At 34.9% G+C, this 27,729-nt stretch overlaps 1 protein-coding gene across 1 annotated transcript in view; it reads left to right on the top strand.

Annotated features, from left to right (window-relative positions):
- Positions 1 to 1,124: 1,124 nt before the first annotated feature.
- The window catches only part of LOC148942076 (uncharacterized), an 82,228-nt gene continuing 55,623 nt past the window's right edge, over positions 1,125 to 27,729 (top strand). The window contains exons 1-2 of the mRNA XM_089103679.1: positions 1,125 to 1,225; positions 21,015 to 21,121. Of these exons, the coding sequence (XP_088959805.1) occupies positions 1,163 to 1,225; positions 21,015 to 21,121 (170 nt within the window). The 5' untranslated portion in view covers positions 1,125 to 1,162. The remainder of the gene's footprint in view (positions 1,226 to 21,014; positions 21,122 to 27,729) is intronic.

The following is a 27,729-nucleotide window of genomic DNA, read 5'->3' as shown; positions in this document are numbered from 1 at the left end:
AGACGTGGGATGGGTGCTACTTGTCCTCCAATATTTTGGTCACTTAAAAAGCACACTAGATCTTTTAATTTTCGTTTTAACGAGCCCTCTTTCGAAATTCTAGTACCATTGGTTCGATATGATCACCTCTGGAAAAAGCAACAACGACAAATAAACATGAATCCGTGATGCTTCTTGTAGCAAACACTATAAAATTTCATTTTTATAGCTTAGAACCTCTACAGTGGGGTTCTCTGATACGCTAAATCTGATGGCGTGGTTTCCATTAAAATTCTTTGACTTTTATGGCGCGTTTTTAATCTTTTCCCAAAAATTTAGCAAATTTTTTCAGGCCCACTAATGGGTAATACTATACTTAAAAAATTTTATATATTTGGAATCAGCACAATAAGCTGACTTTTTGGTACATCTATTGACATCAAAATTGATTCCAGATCATCAAGAATCTAATTTTTTTCTTTTGCTAACTTTTCATTTTCAGTTAGTAATACTTGATAAATAGATATATGTTTTTGCCTGACTATTGGAATCCGGAAGTGATTGTTAACTAAAAAGGTGTCTGTCTGTCTATTATCTTGACTGTAGCGTAAAAGCAAAGAGAAATAAAATCGTTTATGAATGAAAGAATACAAACTTCTAAGAATTTCATGAGTTTTTGTAAATTGTTGTCTGCGGAAAAGAGCGAGCAACTCCGAAAAATAATAACGTTTTTAAAAAAAAAAACGTTTGTAAAAACAATTAGCAGAAAATAAGTAGTTAAGTAAATTTAGTGCTAGACAAGTAGTTTTAATACTGGTTTGGTGAAAAATGACATAGTTTTTTTTTACAAAAATCCAGCGGTGAAATATTCTATTTTATGTCATAAATTTGCAAAATATATCCCTTTTATTTCCCAGATTTCTAAAATATGTCCATTTTTTGCCTTATTATGTCATTGTGTCCTGGCACACAGGAATATGTCCCTTGGACATAAAATATGTCCAGTGGCAACCCTGAAGTAAAGTCGGTTATGCTCGAACGCATTCTTATGCATTCTCGAACGGATATTACGACGTAGAGAAATATTTATAGATTGCGTTTAATTTTTATTTCACCAACATTAAAATCATGCACCTCAGCAGCATCATTATGGAGTTATTTGAAATCTCATAGCCTACTAAAAATGGACTCTAGCAGCGACAGGGTATTTGCTGCTGAAAGAATACTAAAGAAACGAATTAGAAGGGTATTTTTTCTCTTTCTTTATACTAATCAAGTTATTTGGATTTTTAGCAGCCATTTTTTTGAACTCATGAGATATTTTTCAAAGTTCTTTATATCATTATAAATGAGATTGTGGAAGGTTCTGAGGCTTAAAATACTTTCCATTGCCTTCTATCTATAGGAGTTCTATTTCAAAGTTCTATTTTGATAACTCAAAGGTCAGTTAGGCTATTAATTACTAGTCTTTATTGTTTTATTGCAAAATTTAGCCTCAAGCAGTGTCCACAAGCATGTCTAGCTAGAATCCTATGTCTAGACACATATCTAGCCAGAATCCAATGTCTAGGCAATGACTGTTCACAAGTAAAATTTGGTCCTTAGCTAGGCATGCTAGACACGGTGCTTGGCTAGACATTGGGTTCTAGCCTCTAGAACTCAATGTCTAGGATTTTTTATTACAGCCAATCAGAATGTGTCAAGATCCACTATTTTCATCATTTTTGTTTACATTTGTAAACTGAAATTTAATTTTTGTTTTCTCATTAATTGTTTTTTTCATTTTAGGCAAATATGCAACACCAGACATAATAATGAAGCACACTAAGGCAATTGTCTTGCTTATCTTATCCATTAGCTTGTGACAGTAAAGATAGGGATTATAATATTTGAAAGTTTTGCCTGCATAAGCTCTGTTGATTGGTTAGAATTGACAATTTGAAACTAAATTTGTAGTTTTAGCTAAGCAAATTTTCCATGTGAACGGTTGTTGCCTAGACATAGGATTCTGGCTAGACATGGGATTCCAGCTAGACACGCTTGTGAACACCACTTAATCAATAGACTGGGTCTAGTGATTCCAACTGATTTTGGACCATACCCCACTGAGGCAATTTGAAAATTTGCATGGCTGAATTTAAATTTTTTTCTTCAAAATTTTAAATATCTTCCCTTGAAACAAGCTTAAAAGGCCAACAAATTTTTTGTAGTTCATATTATTGACTTACAAATAAAGTAAACATACCACCTAATGCTTTTTTATGCTCTTTCCAAATATAATAATCATTTTTGTCTGAAATGAATTTTACCCCCACCCCTATATATACGCCTAGCAATTCAGGATATATGTTTGCACATTAGGGGGGAGGATGGGGGTAAATTTGGTAAAATTCTACTTTAGCTACTTTTGGCTATCTTGGAAGGGGGCTAGGTTAGGAAAATGAAACTTTCAGGGATGAATCCATAGGCCAAAGTATGGTCTGGGAAGGTATTTTAAAGTACCTACCTCTATTCCTCCCTCTAGAGGGTCTTGAAATTTGCCTTCATGACAGGTCTATACCCATTGAAAGTTTGACTAAACAACATTTTACCATAATTCCCAGCTATCAGTTTCTTTTTTTCTGGCTTTAGTTCTGAAAATGCAATTCCTGTTACTTGAATAGAATTTTAAGCAAAACAAATTTTTTTTTTCAAACTTTAGGAAATTTATTTGCATATCTTTAGAACCTTTTAAACTGGGATTGAACAAAGTTGTGAAGCTGAAAACAATTTTATCATACTTCATTTAAGCAGAAGATCTATTTTGCAAGGTTTCATTTTTATAACACACTGATTTTTAAAGGCCATCAAAGGTCAGGACCCTCTAGAGAGAGAAGGAGTAGAGTTAGGTACTTCAAAATACCTTCCTGGGACATACTTTGGTAAATTTTTGGCAGTTCATATTACTGACATGAATAAAGTAAACATACCACTTGGTGCCTTTTCTTATGCTCCTTACAAGTATAATAATCATTTTTGTTGGAAATAAATTTTACCTCCACCCCTATATATATACCAATTCAGGGTATATATTTGCATATTAGGGAGGTGGGGGTAAAGTTTAAACTTACTTCTCATTTGTATCAGAAATAAACTTTTGATTTAGAAATAAATAGGGGATTTAAACATGTTTAAAATCCCCCTCTTGAATACTCTTTGCAAGTGAAAAGCCAAAAAAAGTTTTGAAAAAAACTACCAAGTGAAAAAATTCATCTGAATACAAGACTGATGTATTAAAGATACAAGGGATTTATTTTCATTTAAATACTAAAATTAACTACAAACCAAATTCTTACAAATTACAAAGAATGCTTGGTACACAAAAGTGTCTTGTTTTTCTTTCTTTTTTTTCCCAACCCTAGCCAATCACTGGAACTTCATAAGGGCACTGAAATGGATAACTTTCTGAGGCTCTCAAAAATAGTGTTTTATTTCCCTCTCCCCATCAAGTTACCTTAATTACCTTAATATGCACTTTGGAGCAAATTAATATCTATCATGATCTGTTACATGTCCCATACTTGATGATGTGAAATGACATTCCATTCAACATCCAATGACTTCTTGAACACTTCATTATTGGGTGCTGAGACTTTTTTATTTGACAGACTATTCCAGTGGTTTACTACACAGCAGAAGAAAAACTGTTGTCAATGTTGAGTTTTGACAGATGGTTTGAACAGCTTCTTTGAATGTCCTCTCCTGTCAGTGCAAATATTTTGGGAAATTGGGCAATGAATTGGGGGTTTTTGTGAAGTAAGCTTATGTGTCATAAGCTCTTTGTTGTTGGTAAACTAGTGTAGTTAATTTAAGCTTCTTTAAACATTCATGAAAAGGCTTGTCTCTCATCTTAGATACTGCCTTTGTGGGTTTTGTTTGCACTCCTTCCAGAAGCTGTACATCACCCCTGTACCCTCATGATGCTCTGCAGATTCCAAAATCAAGTCCTGGTCTGTCAAGGGCCTTGTGCAACCTCACAAAACATAGGGAGACCTACTGGATATAGTTTTCTTTAAGATTGCTAGGACAGAAGTTGCACAAGACAGGCTTTTTGCAGTTGGAATGGAATTCTCACTGGTTGTCAGCAATGATTCCAAAATCCCTTTCTTCATCCACACTTTGCAGCTCTTGAATTTTACAGCTGGATTGATCATAGTATACTTGAAATCTGGGTTAGACTTGCCAAAATTAATAACACTACATATGTCAGTATTGAAGCTCATGTGCCATGTTGTTGCCCGTTTTTGAATATGGTTAAGATCTGCTTGTAGTGACTCATGATTGACTGCACCAAACAATTTTGAGTCATTTGAATAGAGAGTTAGATGATTTTTAGCTAATTGAAAAATACCATTTATATAGATATTCAATAGGGTAAGTCCTAAGACACTACCCTACAGGCAACCACTGGTGACTCCACATCTCTCAGAGAGGATTGATTCTCCTTCATTAGTAAAAAGCCTCACTCTCTGTGTTCTATCTTTAAGAAAAGCAGAGATCCAGCCCACAAGGTCTGCATTAATTCCACAGAAGATAAACTTTTTGTTCAAGTGTGGATGTGGAAGTTTTTCAAATGCTTTTGCAAGGTCAAGCAATAAGACATCCACAGGTAAGCCCTGATCAATCAGGTCTGTTACAATATCATAAGTCTCCAGCAAATTTTGTTTCCACTGACTTGCCTGATTGAAAACCATGTTGGCTGGGTGATAGTATTCCATTAAGTTTGAGATGCTTCATCACAGAGTCATTTACCACTCTTTCCAAGATTTTAACAACAGCAGAAGTTATACTTATGGGACAGTAGTGTTCTGCACTGGCTTTATTTCTCTTTTTGAACAAAGATGTGACAGATGTTGTTTTCTAATCTATTGTTACTTCCTTGGTACTTAGGGAAGCTTTGAATAATTGGGAGAGTGACTTGGCAATGTCTTCAGCAACTTATTTTAGAAGACATGGATGTCACCTATCTGGTTACACAGATTTGTTAACATCTAGCAATTTAAGTTATTTGAGGATATTTGAACTATCAATCTCAATGGGCTCCATTGGATGGTGGATTTGTGTAGGGTCAGCATTGGGTAGGTCTGTATCTGATGTGCAACTTAAAACAGACAAAAACTGGCAGTTCAGTTCATCTGCAATTTCTTTGACATCTGTCTGTTCAACTCCTGAAGCAGTTAGTTTGGATACTAGTCGCTTACCAGGACTTTCACATGACACATAGTGTCAAAATTTCTTTGGGTTCTGCTTGTATTCTCTTGCTAGTGCGGCTTCATGGTTCTGATAAAGTTCCTGGTTAGATTTCTCAATTTATCTCTTGCTCTTTTGAATTTCTTGTACAAGTGTGGACTCTCAGTTGCTTTGTCTTTTTTCTAAGATTTTTTTTTTTTTATTACTTTAAATTGAAGCTAGGAGCAATCTAAGGGTTTCTCCTTGTAGAGCTCTGGAATGATGGTTAATTTTATTCAAGAATAACTGGTGACCAAGTGCTGCTCCATCTTTGATAGGATCCCAATTGAACTTACACTCGTTGGAGAACCACTTAGCAACTACCCTTTGTTTAACAACATCAATGGATTCAGCAGTAACAGTTTCATTAGATAATTTGTTCCAATTGTTCACAACACATGTTGAAAAGAATTGAGTACGGACTCTAGATGTTGTAGACTGCTTGAAAAGTTTCAGTTGATGACTTCTAGTTCTTGAATTGGTGCTAACTGCAGGGGATAATGCGGGGAGAATATTAGCCCTCAATAACTTAAAGGCTAAAATGGCATCCCCTCTATTTCTCCTGTATACAAGTGTAGGGAGATTCAACTTTGATAGTCTTACAGGATAGGAAAGCCCTTGCATGCCTGATATCACTTTAGTGGCATATCTCTGGACATCTTCAAGAGCTTTTATATCTTTTTTAAAGTATGGAGAGGCAAGTGACATTCCAACTTCAAGCTTAGGACACACAAGTTCCTTATAAAGAAGACTGATGACTTTAGAGGAACAAGTGAAGATGGTATGCTTAATCAAACCCAAGGTTGAACTAGCCCCAGCAACAGATCTCTTAGCATGTGTGCTGAATTTTAATTTGTTGTCAATAGTGACACCAAGATCTTGCTCATTATTAAGAGAGGAGAGTGGGTAACCTAAGAAAAAATAAGAGCAGCATGGATTCTGTTTGCCAAAGTGAATGATATGCCACTTGGAAAACATTGAATTCAAGAAGCCAGGCCTCAGCCCTGTGACCCAGCAGATGAAGATTATTTTGTAGCAGGTCATGATCTTCACAGGACAAAGCTGGTCCAAGAAGCTTCAGGTCATCTGCATAAAGAGTTGAATTACTACTGATAATGGAAGGAGCATCATTGATGAAAATATTAAATAATGTAGGACCCAAGACACTTCCCTGAGGAACTCCACTCAGAACACACCATGAGGAAGAAGGAATACGATCTTCAGAGTCATCAAACAACTGACCACATTGGTTTTGCAAGTAAAGAAAAACAAGGATCCAAAGCAGGGATTTCTCTTCAAGCTTAAGTGTGTGCAATTTAATTGCAAGTCGATTGTGACACACTTTGTCAAAAGCTTCACAAAACTCAAGCAGAATCCTGTCAGCAGGAACCCCAATATCAAGCAACTTGGTGATGTGATCATATGATTCAAGGAGATTGATGTCAACAGATCTTCCAGAACGAAAGCCATGTTGTGAACTGTGTAAAACATTATTTGCTTTAAGGTGTTTAACAACTGCAGAATTGATTATTCTTTCAAGAACCTTAACAACTGCTGATGGGTTGATAATTTTCAGCAAGGTAGTTTCTACCAAATTGAGCTGCTTCCTAATTTTCTTTGTCATGTATAGAAGAGTCTTTGGTTTTCTCCTGTAAGATAAAGAAGAGTTGCTGTCTTGGATTCTAAGTAAAGTCAATTTGAAATTTGTCCACTGCTCCCTGAAAAGTTCACTCCAATTCTCCATTTTCAGTTCCCTCCTGATGGAATTGTAATCTATGAAAGCCCTTTTAATAAATTTATTAGTCATAGTCTTTAGATGGAGCTGTGTTTCTATAGCTATATGGTTACTCTTACTAATGGGGGGTAAGTACTCAGTGTATTCCAAAAGCTCTTGGTTATTAAAGAAAAAAATGTCTAATGGGGTTGGGTTCTGGAAGATTCTATATCTAGTTGGTTTATCAACAGGTTGATATAGGGAGAGGTCATATATACAATCAAGGAATGGCTGTTGTGTTGCACCATCTTCATGATAACCAAATCCATCTTTCCATGATATTAATTAAAAAAAACTTTCCAAAAAAATCAATTTTTCAAAGAAAAGTAAAGGCCATTTTAAAATTTAAGCTCAGCAGATACAAATAACTTTTAAAATTCAAACTCAAAACGACCAGAAATTACTATTAAAGAATAAATGAAACCCAAAACAAACAGAAATTAAATAAACAATCATAACAAAAACATACAACAAGTAATGATATAAATGAATAAATAGATCTTAAAGTAAGTAATGCTTAGATTGAATACAAAAAAATATTTTCCTATTGAAGTACAAAAGAAACTTAAAACAAACAGAAATTAAATGAACAATCAATGCAAACAAACATACAATAGATATTAATGTAAATTAATAAATAAATCTTAAAACGAGTGAAACTTAAATTGAATATGCAAACTAAGCTTGAAACAATCAAAAATCACCACAAACAAAAGTTTGGGTATGACCTCCTTCTCTCACTGTAAAAGTCTAAAACCTGCTGCATCATTGGCGCTTTAGTGAAAACCAATTTTGTGACAAATATTTTTTTTTTTTTGTACTTATCTCTGAAAATAAACATTAAAATTATAGTAACATTTTGAACTGATGAGCTTTCAGCAATTAATATCATTATACATCAAATATTCAGTTTAATTTATTAGCTCTTTTTGAAGTTGTTAAAGACGAATATAGTTTCCCTACAAACAAGCAATTGGATACTGCCTCCTTTCCTAACTGTAAATAAAAACCAAAAGCCTTCTGCTTCATTGGCGCTTAACTGAAAACAGATTATATTACAAATACTTTCTTTTCCAGTTCTTACAGTATTGAAAATAAAAATACAATTTACAGCAAAATAAATTCTTGAACTGATGGATCTTTCAACAAATATTATCATTATACATCAAATATTCAATTTGATGTTGTTAGTACTTTCCAAGACTGTTCAAGACACATATAGTTTTCAGTAAAGCGCCAATGATGCAGTGGGTTTTAGACTTTTACAGTGAGAGAAGGAGGTCATACCCAAACTCTCGTTTGTGGTGATTTTTGATTGTTTCAAGCTTAATTTGCATATTCAATTTAAGTTTCACTCGTTTTAAGATTTATTTATTAATTTACATTAATATCTATTGTATGATTGTATGCATTGATTGTTTATTTAATTTCTGTTCGTTTTAAGTTTCATTTGTACTTCAAAAGAAACATATTTTTTTGTTTTAAGCTTGATATTCATATTCAATCTAAGCATTACTGGCTTTAAGATCTATTTATTCATTTATATTATTACTTGTTGTATGTTTTTGCTATGATTGTTTGTTTATTTTCTGTTCGTTTTGGGTTTCATATTTTCTTTAATAGTAATTTCTTGTTTTTTTGAGTTTGAATTTTAAAAGGTATTTGTATCTGCTGAGCTTAAGTTTAAAATGGCCTTTACTTTTCTTTGAAAAACTGATTTTTTCGGAAATTTTTTTTTTGATTAATTTTTGTTGTTTTTGATTGCAAAAAATTTCAAATTTTTAAAAATTTCTTATTTCAAAATCAAACTTAAAAAAAAAATCAAATATTCATAAAAGTATCAAAACTAATATCAAAGTAACAATATCAAAGTGAAAAAATGGGTTTGTGTCAACCTTGGAGTTTTTATTATCTGATGTTTGAACTATTTTTAACAAAATTGCTATCTCAAAATTTTTATCGGATGGGTTTTGAAAAAAAGCGTGTGGGGGGACTTGATTAAGCTTCGGTCACTTTTGAAGCTTAAAACGGGAATTGGAACTTTTTATTTTCAATCAAATGAGCCCTCTCTGAAGCTTATACGAGTTTGCCTTCCATAAATACCATATAAATCCCCAGAGTATAACTTACAACGCCTGTCCCTTGGCCCTGGGAGGTTGTGTTGACCCTGGAGTTTCAATATCTGATGGTTGAACTATTTTTAACAAAATGGTCACCTGAAACTTTTATCAGATGGGTTTATCCATCCATTACATCCAAAGGCGTGGAGGGCGGGAGGGTCTAGTTGCCCTCCAATCTTTTTCACTCTGAGAAAATGAACTACAACTTTTAATTTCCATTCAAATGAACCCTTTCTGAAGTTTATATGAGTATACCTTCCATAAGAACCATATATGCCCCCAGAGCAATACTTACAACGCCTGCCCCGGCCTTGGGGGGGGGGGTTGTGTCAACACAGGAGTTTTTCTTATCGGACCTTTAAACTATTTTTAACGAAATGGCCATACGTAAAGAAGTTTTGTTATGTGATCTTTTAACTATTTTTAACAAAATGGATACCTAAAATTTTTTATCAGATGTATTTGGGGAAAAAGGGCTTGGGGGGCCTAGTTGCCCTCCGATCACTTTTGGCTCTTAAAAGGGGCTGGATTTCAATATCCAATCAAATGAGCCCTCTGAAGTTTATACAAGCATCCCTTTCATACAAACAATATATGCTCCAGGGTGTAAATTACAATGCCTGCCCCCAGGCCCTGGGGGGGGGGGTGTTGTGACGACACCTGAGATTTTGTTATCTGACTTTTGAGAAATTTTTAACTTAATGCCTATCTAAAAATTTTATTGGATGTATTTGGGGAATAGGGGCGTGGGGGATAGTTGCCCTCCAATCACTTTCGACTATGAAAAAGGGCAGTAGCCCTTTGAATTTCCAATCGAATGAGACTTTTTTGAAGTTTCTATGACAATGCCTTCTATAAAAACCTTATATGCCCCCAGGGCATAACTTAAAACCCTTGCCCCAAGGGTTGTGGGGGAGTGTCCTCCTCAAAAACATATTTTTATCTGGAAATCAACTATGCTGAACAAAATGGGTATCTCAAAATTTTGATTGGATGTGTTTGGGGTAATGATTGGCGGGGGGGGGGGGGCTAGTTGCCCTCCAATCACTTTTGACTATTCAAAAGGGCACTAGCCCTTTGATTTCTAATTGAATGATCCTTTTTTGAAGTTTCTACAACAATACCTACTATAAAATCCTTATATGCCCCCAGGGCATAACTTAAAACCCTTGCCCAGATGGCTGTGGGGGAGTGTCCTCCTCAAAAATATATTTTATATTGGGAAATCAGCTATGCTGAGCAACATGTTTATCTAAAAATGTTTATTGAATGTGTTTGGGGGAATGATGGGCGTGGGGGGCTAGTTGCCCTCAAACCACTTTCGACTATTAAAAAGAGCACTAGTCCTTTAAATTTCCAATTAAATGAGCCTTTTTTGAAGTTTCTACGACAACGCCTTCTATAAAAACCTTATGGGTGTGGGGGGGGGGCTAGTTGCCCTCCAATCATTTTCAACTATTAAAAAAGGCACTAGAACTCTCAATTTCCAATCGAATGAGCCCCCTTTGAAGTTTCTACGACGACTCCTTCTGTATGAAGTGCCTCTGGAAAAAAACAACAACATTGGAGCCGTATGGCCTTTACTAGGGTGTGGGTGGGGAGGGGGGCTATTTGCCCACCGATCACTTTAGACTCTTAAAAAGGGCACTAGCTTTTTGAATTTCCAATCGAATGAGTCCTTTTTTAAAGCTTCTATGACAACACATTCTATAAAATCCTTATATGCCCACAGGGCATAACTTAAAACCCTTTTCCCAAGGGTTGTGGGGGAGTGTCCTCCTCAAAAATATATTTTCTATCTGGAAATCAACTATGCTGAACAAAATGGTTACCTCAGAATTTTGATTGGATGTGTTTGGGGAAATGATGGGTGTGGGGGGGGGGTAGTTGCACTCCAATCACTTTTGACTATTAAAAAGGGCACTAGCCCTTTAATTTCCAATTGAATGAGCCTTTTTTGAAGTTTCTACGACAACGCCTTCTATAAAAACCTTATATGCCCCCAGGGCATAACTTAAAACACTTGCCCTGAGGGTTGTGGGGGAGTGTCCTCCTCAAAAAAATATTTTCTATCTGGAAATCAACTACGCTTAACAAAATGGCCATCTCAAAATTTTGATTGGATGTGTTTGGGGGAATGATTGGTTTGGGGAGGGGGCTAGTTGCCCTCCAATCATTTTCGACTATTAAAAAGGGCACTAGAACTCTCGATTTCCAATTGAATGAGCCCCCTTTGAAGTTTTTACAACGACCCCTTCCATATGAAGTGCCTCTGGGAAAACATAAAACATTGGAGGCATATGGCCTTTACTATAGGCAACGCTACAGCGTTGCCTCTGATTTGTGGGAATTAAAGTCCCCAGCTATTAGCAAATTACCTTTGTGTCATGCACTGATTGTTCGAAAATGATCTACTATGGCTTGTTCTGTAACAATTTTAGATGGAGCTGAAGGGCTTCTATACATACAAGCAATTCTTGTAATACCAGGGTCAATTGGAACCTTTAGATCAAAGCAGACCAACTCAACATAATCATAAATAGGGGAACATATATCACTTTAACATTATATTCTGCTCTAACTATTACCAATGCACCCCTTCTACAATTACTCAAACTAAAGTTTGATATTACCTAGTATCCTAGTATCCAAATACATTCCTTAAATTTGAAAAACAAAATACCTTGATATGGCCTAAAATTTTACACAAATAACAGGAATTGAATTTTCAAAACTAAAACCAGAGAAAAAGAAACTGAAAATTAAAGAATAATGTTTTGTCAAAATTCCCAAGACTTAGAAATCAAAATAGGGTTAACATAGTAGGTGGCAAAACCTTCCCAGAATATGTTTCTGGCCCTGGATTTGTTACTGAAAGTTTCATTTTCCTTATTTTACCCTTTTCCAAGATAGCTTTTTTCAAGATAGCTTGTCTAGAATTTTACCAGAAGGTTCTCACCAAAATTGGCCCCAGACTCTTTTAAAACTATTTAAAATTTCTGATTTCACAACTGCTTCTGAGTGCAAGTTTCAATCATCTCTGGCTTGGACACTCAAGAACTTTACCCTTGATCTATCTATTGCTGGCCTAAGGGTTTGAATACTTTGTCATGGTCTCCTCTTGTAATAAGTGATTTTGGGGGGGGGGGGGGTGAAAATGGTTCTGAAAGACATTTTCTCCAGGTTATGCTTTTCTTTGTACAGTTGTGTCTAGTCTCCTCTTGTTCATCTCTTTCCATTTTCAGGTGGGTTTGTTCAGTTTCGAGAGATTAACCTCCTTTCTTCATAGGTTAAGTTTTTCAGACCAGAAAGAAGTTTGGTGACATGTCCTTGGGCCCTTTCTATTGCAGGGCTTAGAATTAGTTCCTAAAAGTCCCTTTTTTGGGCTGAAGTCCCTTCCAAGTCCCTTTTTATGCAGAAAATCCCTTAACTCCCCCAAAAGTCCCTAAAATTCCCTATTTGGGAGCAAGGAATATTTGAAAACTGAAGCATGATATATATAAAATGCACTCTTTAGATAATATAGCATTTCACAAATCTATTTGGATAGGTCTCTTGGTTGCACTGTCACCATTCAGAAAGAAGCAACAAAACAGCAGGAACTTTGTCTGTGGCTAAAGTGTCTATTAACTATTGTAAACAAAGGCAGCTAATAACCGCACAAAGTTGGTCTATATGATTGGTGGGATTGATGGGTCACTCTGGGGTGCCATTCAAGGATAGAAAGTAATATTGGCTTATAGGATTGAAAGTAACAGTTGGATGGATCGGTAATATTATGGTAATGCTCAAGGATGGATAATTTCCCATAGCTTCATAAAATGAGCCATACCAGTATAAATTTGTTGAAATATTTTTGTATTTTAATGGTTCAAATTATATATGTTCTTTTGCTCTAAAGGTTGGTTAATAAACTATTAGCAGGTTGAGTGAGAAGAGGAGACTACCATGAGCACTTGTCTTTCATGTCTTCCAAGTTTATTTAGGAAAAACAATGAGCAATTGCAATTTTTTGTGCTCCTGGTTAACTATAGAATACATGACTGGCAGAAAAATAAGCAAATGGTGTAGGGTTGGTGATGATGAGTTTCTTTTTTTCACTGCAAGATATGCAGGAAGAACTGTAGCTGTTGCAAAGACTTTTACATTTTGAATGAGCATGCATTGTCAGATGAATATAAGTTGTAATTCATCTCAGTTTCATATAGATATGATTGAGTGGATCTGCTAGGCAACATTCCCAATCAGAAGAGCCATCAGCTAGCAATGGAAGTAAAACTCTTGAGATGTTTTGTAACAAAGACACTGCATACAAAGCAGAAACCATATGGATACTCAAGTCCTTGCAAGCCTCAATGTCTGCTGCTTCGTGTGACAGAATCATTGATGTCTTTGAAACCCTTTTCCCTAGTAAGCTACTGCCTGGCATGTCAATGAATACAAAGTCAGCCATGTAATTGATTACTGATGCACTTTACCCACACTGTAAAGAGAATCTTATGAAAGTCATAGGTGCAGCTCACTTTGCTTTTGAATACAACAAAAGCACAAACAGTGAAGGGAAAAACGAGCTAAAGGTTAGTGGGCTTTTGGTCCTCTTTAAGAGATCAATTTGTGAGCCAACATCTGGTGATCTTTTTCATTGGACATGGAACTGGTGGAGACATTGTAAAAAAAGCTGATGTCATGCATTGGGGGCAAGAGTTTACCTCTTGAAAGACTAATATTGATAGGTAGCAATATGCCTAATGTCAATAAGAAGGTATGGTTGCAAATGAGTTGATTGAAGAAGAAAAGTCTTCAAAATAGCTTGTGAATATTGGAATGTGTAACATCCATGTTGCAGGGTTTGGCTGCAGTCAATAAAATCACTTTTTGTCACATTTATTTTAGATTTTCATTTTTTTTTTAATTGTCACTAAAGTCACTTTTTTTGCTGTTTCAATATTCGATTTAATTAGTGCTTGTTTCAGTGAGCTAGAAAGGTAATTTAAAAACATGTTGAACAACAGGTTGTTACCTGTTGGAAATCAGTAATGGTAATATGACATAAGAGTATGAAAAAAAAAGAAATAATTTGAAATTCCATTGCAACATCTTAAAATGTTTACACAGTAATTTTGCATAAGTTGTGCATTTATTTTTCACCACAAGCTTTTAATCATGCCCTTAATCTTTACCAATTGGACTGGCAGTGATACCTCTATCTCCTGCTAGGCCTTGCGCCCTTCAAGTCAATCATAACAAACCCTTATAGTTAAGTCTCAACTTAAAGATTCATAGTCATGCACTAACTTTTTTTTTTGAAGACTCCTCACTTTGCCTAATCATATCTCCTATTTTTTTTTCCTCCATTTGATTTAATATATTCAGTGATTTGAAATCAATGTAAAAACGATTGCCAAGTCAAGTTTATAAAATTATATGGGTCCTAAAATCATATGGTAAAATATAGGATGAACTTATATGGGTCCAAACTAGATGCAAGTTTGTCTTCCCTTGCCTGAATTAAGCTGCCTGGAGCTTAACGTTCTCATTTAGAAAGAGGTTAAGGGCCCTGCACCAAATTTTGAAAGAATTTTGCAAGTCTGAGCCACCATAAAAGAGAGCAAAAAGAAAAAAATGACAACCCTTAATGATAAGCTCAGAAAGTTTGCCTCTTTGTATCATAATAAGTTTATTTTCTTTTTGGAAATATGCATCAAAGAATTGAATATAATGAAAAATAACTTTTGCAACATAAAACAAACAAAAATAAGTTTTTAAACCTTATATTGGCCCCAAAATTCTTCAGTTGTAAAATGGACAAAATACGCTGCTTTGTCAAAAATTTCTAATTTTTTTGCGGTTTCCTTCCCCCCTTCCCCTCCGTAACTTTGCCCTCCAGATCTGTCAGTGTTCAGTTGCTGAAAATTGGAAAACTGGCTTTTAAGAAAAAGTTTTATGGACAAAGAGAATTTTTTATACTGTAGAATTAATTGTATACTTATTTCAAAGGGGAATTTTGAAATGTGGGGGGGGGGCTGTAAGCCCTATTTCCAGGTTCTTAGCCATGTTTTACTATTTGTACATAATCATATGTACTATTTTTGAATTGGACCCATTTTTGAGAGATTTTAAAGCTCTTTTTTGAAAATCCTGAAAGCTTATTTTTGTGATTCCTAAACACTGTTTTGTTGGATGTGGCTAACAGTTACCACTCTGGAATTGGATTCTATTCTGATTAATATTGCATTTTACTGAGGAAAAGTTTTTTAAGTATGTTTTTACTCTTGGCTGTTATGGGCTAGGATTTGCTCTTTATTAGGTACCCATGATGTGTGAGGTTTTACTGCAGTAGTACAACCTTGTTTTTTTTTTTTTTTTTTTTTTTTTTTTTTTTTTTTTTTTTTTTTTACTTCTTGTAGTAAATGAAAAAAAAAACAAATGAATAAAATATTAGGATTTTACTCTCTTCATCCACAGCCAAACTGGAGGACTCTCCTGGAGGCAAAATGTAAGAAAAATGAGTGATTAGGACCTATGCAATCCCAGTACTTCTGTTCTGAATGCCTCTGAATTGTCACTTTTTCTGAATGGAAATAGCGCCAAAGTCACTTTTCTTGCACATCTTGTTCCAACATACCCCTGATGTTGTGCACAATGCCTTCATGAAAGGGTTCCAGGAATTTGGTGAGGGGTCATCCAACTTTGTTGTCACCTTGAGGCATTTTTTCCTAGGCTGTTGTGCATAATGCAAGAATTTTTGAGAATGCCAGAAAAAAAAAGGCATCCCATACAATAATAACATTCCGCATGTCCCAACAAGGTGTTCTGGCATTGGATCCTGCTGTTTGATGAGCACTTGATTTAGTGGCCACCACTCTGGAAGTTTTTTGCATTACAACTCATCAAAGAAACATTTGAAGAATGTTGTGTTGTCAGCAAAGTATCTCAAGATTGTAAGCGACCAAAAAAGGAAAGGTTTGCAAGAAAGTTTGCAGAACTCAAGTTGTGCTTGCTCTTCATGCTGAGCTAAAAAACGCTCTTGTTTTGGCAAGACTTCTGAAACCCAACAATCTGATGTCTGCTGATGAAATTTCTACCAGTTTGCTTGAGAACTTGGATTTCTATTTGCAGAACACAATTGTAGGTGAGTGGGTCAAACTCGTGTCAGATGCTCAAAAAGTCACTTTGGCAGAAAAACAAGGGGTCTGTCAAAGGTGGTAGCATAATTTCGTCAATTCCGGGGGGGGGGGGGGGCAAAGTTGGAGCCAATTTTCCCAAATCAAGTAAAAATGACTGTAAAAACTGAAAAATGAGCCATTAGTTACCATAAAGGTACTACATAGTACTATAAAAGTACTATAAAGATGCTTTATGGTACTATAAAGGCAAATATACACTAAAGAAAACTGATCTGTTTCTGTTGATGCTTGAATTATGCAGGCTTATCTTAGTTTTTATAAGATTTTGGAAGAAACTAAATTTCAGCTGGGGGGAGGGGTGAGGTCTGGGAGAGGCAGTTGCCAGGGAGACATAGAGAAGGATTTTTTACTCTCAGTAAGACTTTTTCTGTTAGACAGAACCTCCATGTCAGAAAGAGTCCTGAATGCATAGCTTGTGTGTGATTGATGAATTGAACACATATGGAAGCAAACCCAAAAGGTTTCCTATTTTCAATTATTTGTTGACTTTGGCTAGGTTGACTTAGTCAAAATACCAAGACTATGTGGAGAGCAAGGCAAAAGAACAAGCTGCTGAACAAAGCATCCAAGACAAAGAGAAAGAAAGGGGGCTGGACCTAGTTGATATCTCTAGAAAAAAAGTGCTCGATAGACTTGAGGAATCATTGCAAGAAAAGCAGGCCTCTGATAAACAAAACTGAACAATTGCTGAAGCCCTCTTGAAAGAGGCCACCAATTGCCTAAGGGAGTGGTGGCTTTAAAGGATTCCATGGCCTTGGACAATTCTCTACTAGAGAATGCCATCAAAACGCGAGAAAACAAAGAAACGAAATTGATGAAAAAGAGCAGACTGATAAGGACATACCAAAGAGGAAGTCAGACCTAATAAGCAAGTTCACCAATCTCTCAAAGAAGTCAAAGAAGAGAATGGGTTAGCTTGGATGCTGAAGTCTTATGGATTGTTTTTACTTCATTCTAGTCTTGAAGTTACTTTTCTTTTTTTGTTTTGAATAAACATAATTGAAAGATTGAACAAAAAGGAAATGGAAAAACAAAGACAACTGACCCATCTCCAGAGAAAATGATTTCCCTCCAAGGCTCATGAATATGATGATTCTTAGGGTGACTTGGCCACCGTTTCTGATTCATGAGCAAGGAATTTTTTGACCACAACCGGCAATCAAAATCGCTTTTCCACTTCTGTCCCTTTTTTCACCCCTATAAGTCTCTTGACAAGATGTCAAGTCTATTTTCTAATGAGTGGGAATCATTCCAAGCCCTGTCAATGCAGATATATCTGTTTTATAATGGGATACCCAAATCATGTTCCCACACTGTATTGTAGGTCTGACAATCCTTTTGTAGAGCTGTACAAATGTCTAGTTGTCTAAGTGCTTGATGGACTCCCTGTTAGGTCAATTTTTCTTTTTCAAAAAAATTAGCTGAGAAGAAAACTCATCACTTAGTGCTTTTTTATGCTCTTTCTAAATATAATATTGGTTCTGGGAGAAATATTATTTTGGGTTTACTCAATGGGCCCCAAAATGTAATTCATTACCTTATCTATAGTTTTTAGACTATGATGTAAAGTTAAAACATAGCTAAAAGACACTATTCAATTGTTAAATTTATTGCTTTAAAGTGATATATTTAAAAGGTCTTGATTATTTCCAAATACATGCAATCTAGTTCAATAAGCATTTGCGTTTACTAAAGTTTTCTCAAATCCCAAATGTTTTATTGACATCTGTATTTGAGGGCATGTTTTCTTTGTAATTAACTTTGTTGTAACAAATCACTAGCAAAAATAAAAATTGAGCAAAAAATAACCAATTGCCTTCACTTGACAAAAATGATGGAAAATTTGCTAAATTGCACAGTTTTTCAATTTTGAAAGCAGTAAAACTAAAAAAAAACGTTTCTATAATTACAGCAATCTGTACCTTCTTGCCTACTTTTTCTACTTGCTGTCATTAAAATATGGCTAAGTTTATAATTTATGTTTTGGGGTCCCTTTAAGGTTTTAAATGAAATTTCCTCTCAGTGTAATTTTTTCATTTGGAAACCCCATAAGAAAGGTATCAACTAATGCATTGACTTTCTTTGCAGCTAAATTTATGTAAAAGGAAAAATTAACCCTGTTGAATTCCCATTGCTTCTTCTTCCCTTCCTTGTCTAGATGCTATTGAAAGACTTGATGGAGAAAGTACTGACTGTTGAGTTGTTCAATTGGATCTAGTCATTTGTGACTCCTTAAAAAACTTCCTATGTGATGATGGCTGGTATAATGACCTTTTTTTATGATGATGACTGAAGACACTAGTGTTTTCTTCTTGGAGTTTGTAAGTCAGAATCATACCACTATGCATGCATCTAGATACATGGGTAGGCAACTTAAGGTGGTCGTAATATGAATCTGACCTTAGGTTCTTTGCACACTTTGTTACTCACCCCTGAACACTTTCAATAAGCCTTAGACCTTGCTGATAAGACAGACCAGCAAGGCACATGCCGAAATCAAGCTGGGGTTTGACAAGAGCTTTAAACTATTTTATGAATATTGGTGTCTCTCAGCTACTAACAGTCCATTTTAGTAGGCTAAGACTAGAATTTTCCTGGGAAATAACATGCTGGACATGGCTGGGAATTTCAACTTGTTGTCAATGATGGCATCAAGTTCCTTTTCTTTCTCTCTACTTTCTGGGCACTACCTTGTTTTAATGATTGAGTAGGTAAGCTATTGGGTTGTTATGACCAAGGTGCAAAGTACATTATTTGGCTGTGCTGAATTTGAAAATCCATTATGCAGTCCAATCCTACAACATGTCTATGTTGATTTGTTGTGTGTGTTGGTTTCTATATTGGAAATTCTTTAGATTTGTAATTTGTAAGAGTTTAGTATCATCAGCAAACAAATGCATATTTTTGTCTGCTTGATTAAAATGCCATTTATGTACACTAGGAAAAGTGTTAGGTCTTATAAAGTTCCTAGTGTTACCCTTTTAATTACTGTGGTCTCATCAGAGTAGATTGGCTGGCCACACATCTCAAGTAACCTGGCTTTCTGCTTGCAGCTGATGAGGAATCACAGCTGTATTAATGCTAACAGCAGATAATTCTGTAGTGCAGTTGATTGTTGCTAAAAAGCATGAATTTGAACATGCTCATACCTGGGCATAAGCAGGATTTTTGGACAAGGGGTTAGAGTCAAGACCTGAGTAGAACCTTAGAAAATATGTTTCCAGAGGTACAGAACTAAGACAAATCTATAAATTGTTTCCTGGTAATTTTTTCTTTAGTGCAAATGCAAGTTAAGAGTCATATCCTGATTTAACAAATATATATATATATATATATATATATATATATATATATATATATATATATATATATATATATATATATATATATATATATATATATATATATATATATATATATATATATATATATATATATATATATATATATATATATATATATATATATATATATATATATATATATATATATATATATATATATATATATATATATATATATATATATATATATATATATATATATATATATATATATATATATATATATATAGATTTAATCATTTACCGGGAAAGTGTAAGCCATACAGGCTTGTCTTGATTTTCAACTTGGTTGCGTACCTGCAGAATGGGTGATGGCTTAAGCCTGCAAAAAGCCTGTTCGTTGAAGCAAATATGCTAGAGAATTTTGATTATTGTCAACATTTATGTCAAGTTTAAATGCTTTATTATAGTGTTTGCTTTTAAAGTTTCCTTGTGTGTCATACCTTTCCTGTTAAATATGCGGATTTCACAGCAATGGATTGTACTTTTTGTTACGTATCTCACCTTTTTGTGTCTGGTTTTATGAAAAATGTTCAGAGTATTTAAGCTGCATAATGTAGCAATTGCTAATCAAGACCTAATCAGTAGCATTTTCTGTTTAGGGCTTTGCTATAGATCTTACCTATTCTTCACTCTGCATTGCATAACTCAGACCGTTTTGGAGTGAATATATATGGAGAAATCAGTTGGAACAATTAGCAGATTTATTGAATGATGTAAATAGTGCTCTTAAAAATTTGAAACTTCAACTGAGTAAAAGAAAAAAGCAGTGAATTTTGGAATATTTAAACTTTTTACCTTTGAAAATACTCGTTTGTAAAGAAAGTTTAGGTAATGGACCATCTGTGACCTATCTCATTCATGCAGAATTCCATGTGAAATTGCCAGAATATCCTATAACAACTTACCTATCTGCCTGTTTGTTTATGTCCAAATTCAAGGGTACCATGCTTCAGTCTCTCAGTCAGCCATGTACTCACATGCAAGCTAGTGAATTTACTAATCTTGTCAAACAAGAATGCTGTTTAAAGATACAAAATTGAAAAAAGAAAGAAAACAATACTCTAATTACTAAATAAAGTAATACCATAGCAAAGAAACTTGGATTGCACTTTGATAGGAGCAAAACAAGGCCTCATGAGCCATATAACCTCAGTAAGCCTTTGCTCAATTTTGGTAGCTTTTAAACTTCACCCCCCCCCCCCTCACACATGTAGCCACATCGGAAAAATTGTCGTGAACCCCCAAGTCCTCTACCTCCCCTACTGATGATAAACTATTTAAATTTTATTTATTTTTTCATCTCTTAGTTTCTCTGTAACAAAAGTATAAACTCTTTTAGGGAAGACCTGAGTATCTTTTGAAATGGAAAGGATGGAGTGCTAAATGGAGCACATGGGAACCAGAGGAAAATATTTTAGATGCAAGACTCTTGGAAATATTTGAAAAGTAAGTTATAGTGTAGTGATGCTACAGAGTTTGTAAGGGATAATTGCTGATTTCTTTTTTGCTAGGTCTTGTTTTTCTCATTTGAAAGATTAAATATATTTAGCCAGGCCAAAGGCTTGAAGGATTGCTTTGAGGGTGAAAGTATATTCTTCCTTTGTCCTGTGTGTAGTAAAAAGGTAAAAATCATCTTTTGGGTTTTCCTCTCCTTGTGTTACAGTTTGTCAAGGCCATGGGATAAACGATACTTTGATCAGCTAATTTGAAAATTCAGAAAAACTCAGTAGTAAGTAAGTAAAAAAAAACGACTAAATACTGTGTAAAGAAATTACAGAAACTTTAACAAAACCATAATCAGTAGACTTTTATTCTTGGCTCAAAGCTTCTGTCCTGAAGTTCTTTGGCTAAGTGGATCCCAAAGCTGAATGAAAAAGTGAAAAAGATCTAGAACATTACAAAAAAACTTTCTTTGGCCACTTTGTATTGAAAGGGTGTTAATAGAAACTTAGGAGGGGCTCATTCAGTTGGAAATTGAAAGTCCTAGAGTCTTTTTCAGGGGCCTAACGTGATTGGAGCACATCCAGCCTCCTTCCAGTGCCCTTTTTTGCTGCTGACCTCCTGTCACACCATGAAATTTGATAGCAATTTTGAGATAGATATTTTGTTCAAATATGTCAGATGGTCTTTTAAGTATTTCTTCAGGGTCAACATCATCCCCAAAATGCTATGTGCTATAGTTGTAAATTATATAAATTACCTTGGTCCTGGTTTTCAAATCAGCTTGAAGCTCGTAGGGATCATTTTCTATGAGAAGATTCCTAGAGTTTCCCAAGTGAATATTACGGAAACGGCGTAGTTACCTGGATAAATCAGAAGATACTATGTGCACCTTAGTTTTCAAGCTATCTGCATTATGTCAGTAAGGGCTTGTGGGATCAGTTTGAAAGTTTTTGAAAATGTTGGGGAGGGAGGAATAATGAAGTAAACCCCAAAATTTGACTTGAAGGAAGGAGCAGAGTTAGCACAAAATTTACTTTGTGGATCCATGTCATGTCTGTAATATCTCAGGGATGACTGTGGGAATGGATTAGAGGAAGATTCTAAGTCATATTGTAAATGGTTTGTCATGAAATCCCAACATTGATTGTTTTGCATTTAAATTTAAAAAAACAGATGGTAATGCCAGAAAAATATGAAGGCCAATTAACTTTGTGACAAATCAGTTATGTGTTGTGAAATTACTCTAAATAGTGTCAATATTGATTCAGTTTGTGATCATCTCTCTGCTGTGAGATTTAAAATTGGATCGAGTGTTTTGCCCAAGTAAGATGATGGTGAGTCTACTCAGTTCCTTTCCAAAGAATGTGATGTTTCAGCTTATTTGAGGCCATTAAAATAAAGTGAAATATCTGAAGTTGTTAATGATGTTAAAGATGGCGAAGTCGGATTATTATTACTTTAAACAAGAACATTATTACTTTAAAGGTATTCCGTCAGATTTCCCCTGTGATTTGTATGAAATTCATCTATTAAATTTGTGAGTGTTTCAGATTTGGAGTCTATCCTCATTGTTTAAAAAAAAAAAAAAATTCAAATAAAGCCGAAAGGCGGTGATACGGAAAATCTGGGTGATTACAGGCATATATCATTGCTTCCTGTGATATCTAGAGTACTTGAAAAGCTGAATGGTGGATTTCCTTGAATCAAGTTCATTTTTCTATTCTACTAAATTTGGCTTCAGCAAAGCGATGTCGACCGAGCAAGCTATTTTATTTTTAACGTCACTTGGACTGTGGTCTGAAAGTTGCTTCAGTATTCCTAGATATCAAGAAAACCTTCGAATGTCTTGATTATGAAATATTGTCAAAAAAGTTAGAGAATATTGACATTTATGGTAATTTATTTTAGCTATTAAGGTCTTTCCTGAATGAACGGGTCAAATGCATAAAAATTAGGAATTTTAAATCAACTGACAAGAGTGTAAAATGTAGTGATCCTCGAGGATCAGATCTGGGCTCCCTTTTGTTTTTATGCGTTTTTTTTTTTTTTTTTTTGTCAGGTAGGGAAATTTGTGTGTTTAAAGCTATTTTACTGAACTTTGTTGATGATAACTATTAGACAGAGGCTGATATGAAAGAAAAGAAGCTGCTAATTCTTGTGAAAAGTGGTTTGGTATGCGTTGAAAAAGGGATGAGACGCATAGTTGAAGTTGAACCCCATGAAAAGCTCTTTGGTAATATATGGTAGAAGCCCTAATTATTATCCCTGGTTTTAGTAGTTACGGTTATTTGGACACGTCATCTTGCATGCTATGTCCTGCTATTTCCGCTTTAAGAACCATGCCCGTCGCATTTCTGCTAAGATCGATCGTAGCATTGTAATGATTAGAAAACTCAAGTTTTTTTTCCTGGCTAATATCCTAAGTATATCCTAATTTTCTATTGTGCATACAGATCTAGTGTACTGTGTTTCTGTATGGTGTTCTACGTTACTACTTCATCTGTATCAATTAAAAGTGCTTCCAAATAAAGTGATGAGAGTGCTGACTGTTGAAGATAAACGTTCCTTAGTGAAGTCCAAGCAAGAGAAACTTATGATATTACCCCTTATTTGTCTACAGAAATTTTTATAAAGCTCTATTTGTGTTTAAGTACTCCAATAATTTGTTGCCCAAGTGTTTTAGCCTTATTTTATTGTTGTTTTCAAGTGTTCATGAGTATAATACAAGGAGTTCAAGTTAGTTCAGAAGTCCTAGAGATTAGTTACTACTCGTTAGAAGTTTCCTTTGACTTGTCTTTGCCATAGTACCTGGAATAGTTTTCCACGGATTATTGTAGAGGAATCAAACCTGAGTGAGTTCCGAAGGCTCTGAAAGACGATTGTTTTAGGGTTTATGAAAAGAACGGGTCATAAATTTTCCTGTTCGTTCATCAAATAAAACCAAGAAAAATTTGTATTATTTTACAGGGCTGTTGTATTGATGACCGGAGGTTCTGAAGTTTTTTTTTTCTTTTTTTTTTTTTTTTTTTGTGGTTGATTTTCGTCACCTTTCGTAATGTAATTTATGTGTAGGTTTAATGGGGTGATTATTTATTTTGTGAATGAACCCCTTTTCTTTCCTTCAAAGAAAACGAAAAGAAACTCTGATATTTTAAAGAAAATGAATGGGGAATGCTGCAGCTAGGGGACTTCAATTCTGTAGTAGAGGGTAGAAGGGGTACTAAACAATTTTAGTCTGCAGTCCACTGAAACGCTTTTGCACTATAAGCGCCTATGGGACGTACCTATATACGTTTAATTAGCAAGTTATATCAAAAGAAACTAGGTGCTCCCGAGCTATCATAATGGCATATCTGCAATTTCTCTGGAACGCTATTTAGTGTAGGAAACCTGTCAACAAAAATACTCCAGTGAAACTACAAAGAGAGGCCAAATTTCGGTATTTGGGGAACAGAAATATTTTTGCCAACAAAATGACAATAGACAAATTCGCTTAATAACACATCTAAATTTGGCTGAAACCACCCATTGCGAAATACTACTTTTTTCAGTGAGGGGGGGGGTCTTGGATTTGAATTTCTGCAATATTGTCTAGATTGAAAGGTTGTTTCCCATTAATTTAAGTCCGAGGAGACCGAAAATGACGTTGGAGCCGAAAAACTCTATAATTTGATTCCATTCCATTTCCACCTAAGCAAGGTCAGAGGGGGATGGAAAATTGGAATCCTAATTTTCACAGTATTCGCACACAAATGAACACCAAAATGCTCATAAAAACTCGCCTAATAACATATCCAGAATCGCTTGAATTCGATCCTACAGCAATACTCCTTTTTTCAGGGAAAGAGGGGAAAATCTTGAATCTTAATATCAGCAATATTTTCTAGATTAGTCGTTTCATATTAGTTTTAGTCCAGCGAGGTCGAAAATGACGTGAGATTTGTACTGACGTGAGATGTTAGGATTTGTACTCTTTGGCCCTGAAAAAAAGAAACTTCCAGCCAAAAAATATTATTGTAAGTAAAATTCCCCCCACCCACCTCTGAATTCAGATTGAGACTAATCGAGAGTAGTCCCCGAAACACGCCGAAATAAAATTCGGTGGCTTCGCGGCGGCGCGCCTTTAGTTCCTTTCCGTATTCCTTCTAAGCAAGAGTTCTTGGGGTCCACGATTCCTTTTCTGCTCCATTACCATGGCCGAACATCGGACAAAATAAGGACAACACATCCATCTTAACTTCTCTCAAGCGTTCTTTTGTTCCAAATGATCGTCTCTGAGACCTTAAAACTGCCTGAAAATTTAATTTATCCGACAAAACTGGGAATTTTGAATTTTAACTTTAAATTAAACTCTAAAACTTAAATTAAATTAAATATATTTGCACCATATTTGGTGAAAGAAACCTCAAGGGAATCTGATGTGTATCTCCATGTCTGGATTTCCTGGTCATGCAACCTGCATTGCACCTCTTTGATTACCCTATACCAATTTTGCAATTATCTGAGGTCTCTTCCCTTTATTACAATACTCAGAAAAACAATGTTTTTGTCCTGTTTTACCGTTGTTTCTCTTTCAATGACATCGAAACAAAAACTAAAGGTAAAGAGTACGGCATTGGACTTTACAGTTCCTATTGGCGGTGCCGACCTCTGTTTCATAGTCCTTTAGCCATGAAATGCAAAGGCGGTGGAGGGCTTTGAGCCACCCATTCTTTGTTTTCATGCATTTCCTGTTTACCTTCCTTATATTTCTTCAGGCAAGTCTATCCTACTAACCTCTTGACTAGAATGACTCAAAATTGTACTTAACCACCTTTTTACATTTCGGAACTCCAATTAAAAACAGTAAGAATTCCTCGATTTCAGAGCTCTCCAAAAACTATTCAAGACAAAAACAATTCACCTTTCTTCCAACAACAAAAACTAGTTGTCATATTTTATAATCAGAACTTATAAAAGTTAAAGAGTTAATAGAAAAAAACAATTTTTTAAATAAAGCGAATATAAGAATTTAAAATTAAAACGCAGAAAAAATTCTCAAGGTAAATAGCAGAATTTGATCCCTAAAAATTTTGTACAATATTCTAATAAATTGTGCTCTACAGAAAACGTAGAAATACTAGATCTGCATTCAGACCTTCAAGCTTTACAGTTAACACGAGTATTATATCCACAGTAGCTTTAGAAAAAAAAATTACAGCAGTGAAATTAAGAAAAAAAAACACATAAAAAGCAAGCAAACATCGCTGCGAGATTTTAAATATTATACTTTCAACAAAATGTAATTGCTAAATCTATCCATGGCCCAATAGCTCCGATTACTTTTTCAACCGGTGATTTTATAAGAATGAACTCAGTCAAGCTAACTTTCGTGTTTCCATGTTTTTTATTTGCAATTAGCAGAGTAAGTTGTATTCTTCTGAAACTCTGAAGAGCTCACTGAAAGCCACGAAACAACTGACACTCTTGCTGTGACGTATTAGGAACCTCCCGGTCAGCGCGCTATGATGTCATTTTTGAACGAACTTTTCGCTGCTGTTCATATATACTTATACTGTGCAAGAGCTACTGCTAGTTAGCACAGGAATGCTTTGATTATAATACTGCATATATGTTTTCACAATCGTTACTACTCCAACAATAAGCACTAAGACAAGACTCCAATGGGTTTAAATTTCCCCTCCTAAAACAGATGTTTGCCTTCATGAATTAAAATGAATTTAACACATTCAACATTTGCAAATTCTTGCAACAAAGAGAAAACTACATACACATGACTTGCTTCAATAGTAATTGAAACTAAAGAATCTCCTAGTTACGGTAATTCAAAATAGATAAATATCAATTTTGACCCGGCTTTGGCAGAAAACCAAATAAAAAAAACAAGTTTTTTAAACTGAAAGTAAGGAGCGACATTAAAACTTAACGAACAGAAATTATTCCGTATATGAAAGGGGCTGTCCCCTCCTCAACGCCTCGCTCTTTACGCTAAAGTTTTTATTGTTTAAAAAAATAAAATTATGAGACAGAGTCAAACTTTAGCGTAAAGAGCGAGGCGTTGAGGAGTGGACAGCCCCGTTCATATACGGAATAATTTCTGTTCGTTTTAAGTTTTAATGTCGCTCCTTACTTTCAGTTGAAAAAACTTGTTTTTTTTATTTAATTTCTGATTGTTTTTTAGCTAATGCAGCTTTCATTTTGGCTCACCGTCATTGAATAAGTAAACAAAAATTTGCATAAAAATTTCACTTTTCTTTTTCTAAATAGATGTCTCTAAATTTGGTTATGACGTAATTTACAAATTAACTTACGTAACTAACTTCTATTTTCGTATATTTTTCTTCTGGCAAAAAATACAAAATTGCAGATTTTTGCAGATATGAGCTTGAAACCTATGTAATAGGGTTTTCTGATACGCTGAATCTGACGGTTTGATTTTCATTAAAATTCTTTCACTTGTAGGGGATGTTTGTCCCCTGCTATTTGCTTACCTTTCCTTGGTACCTTTCCAAACGAGCGGGGATTCCCCACCGGTTCCTAAACATTGCAAAAAAAGCGAGCATTATGAGTGGGGATTCCCCACACAAGTTTGTTTCAACTCCATGTTTTTC

This window comes from Artemia sp. Qi Xiang Cuo, chromosome 17 (assembly GCF_049724085.1).
Source record: "Artemia sp. Qi Xiang Cuo chromosome 17, ASM4972408v1, whole genome shotgun sequence".
NCBI classification, from domain to species: domain Eukaryota; kingdom Metazoa; phylum Arthropoda; class Branchiopoda; order Anostraca; family Artemiidae; genus Artemia; species Artemia sp. Qi Xiang Cuo.
This window is presented reverse-complemented; position numbering and strand designations above follow the sequence as displayed.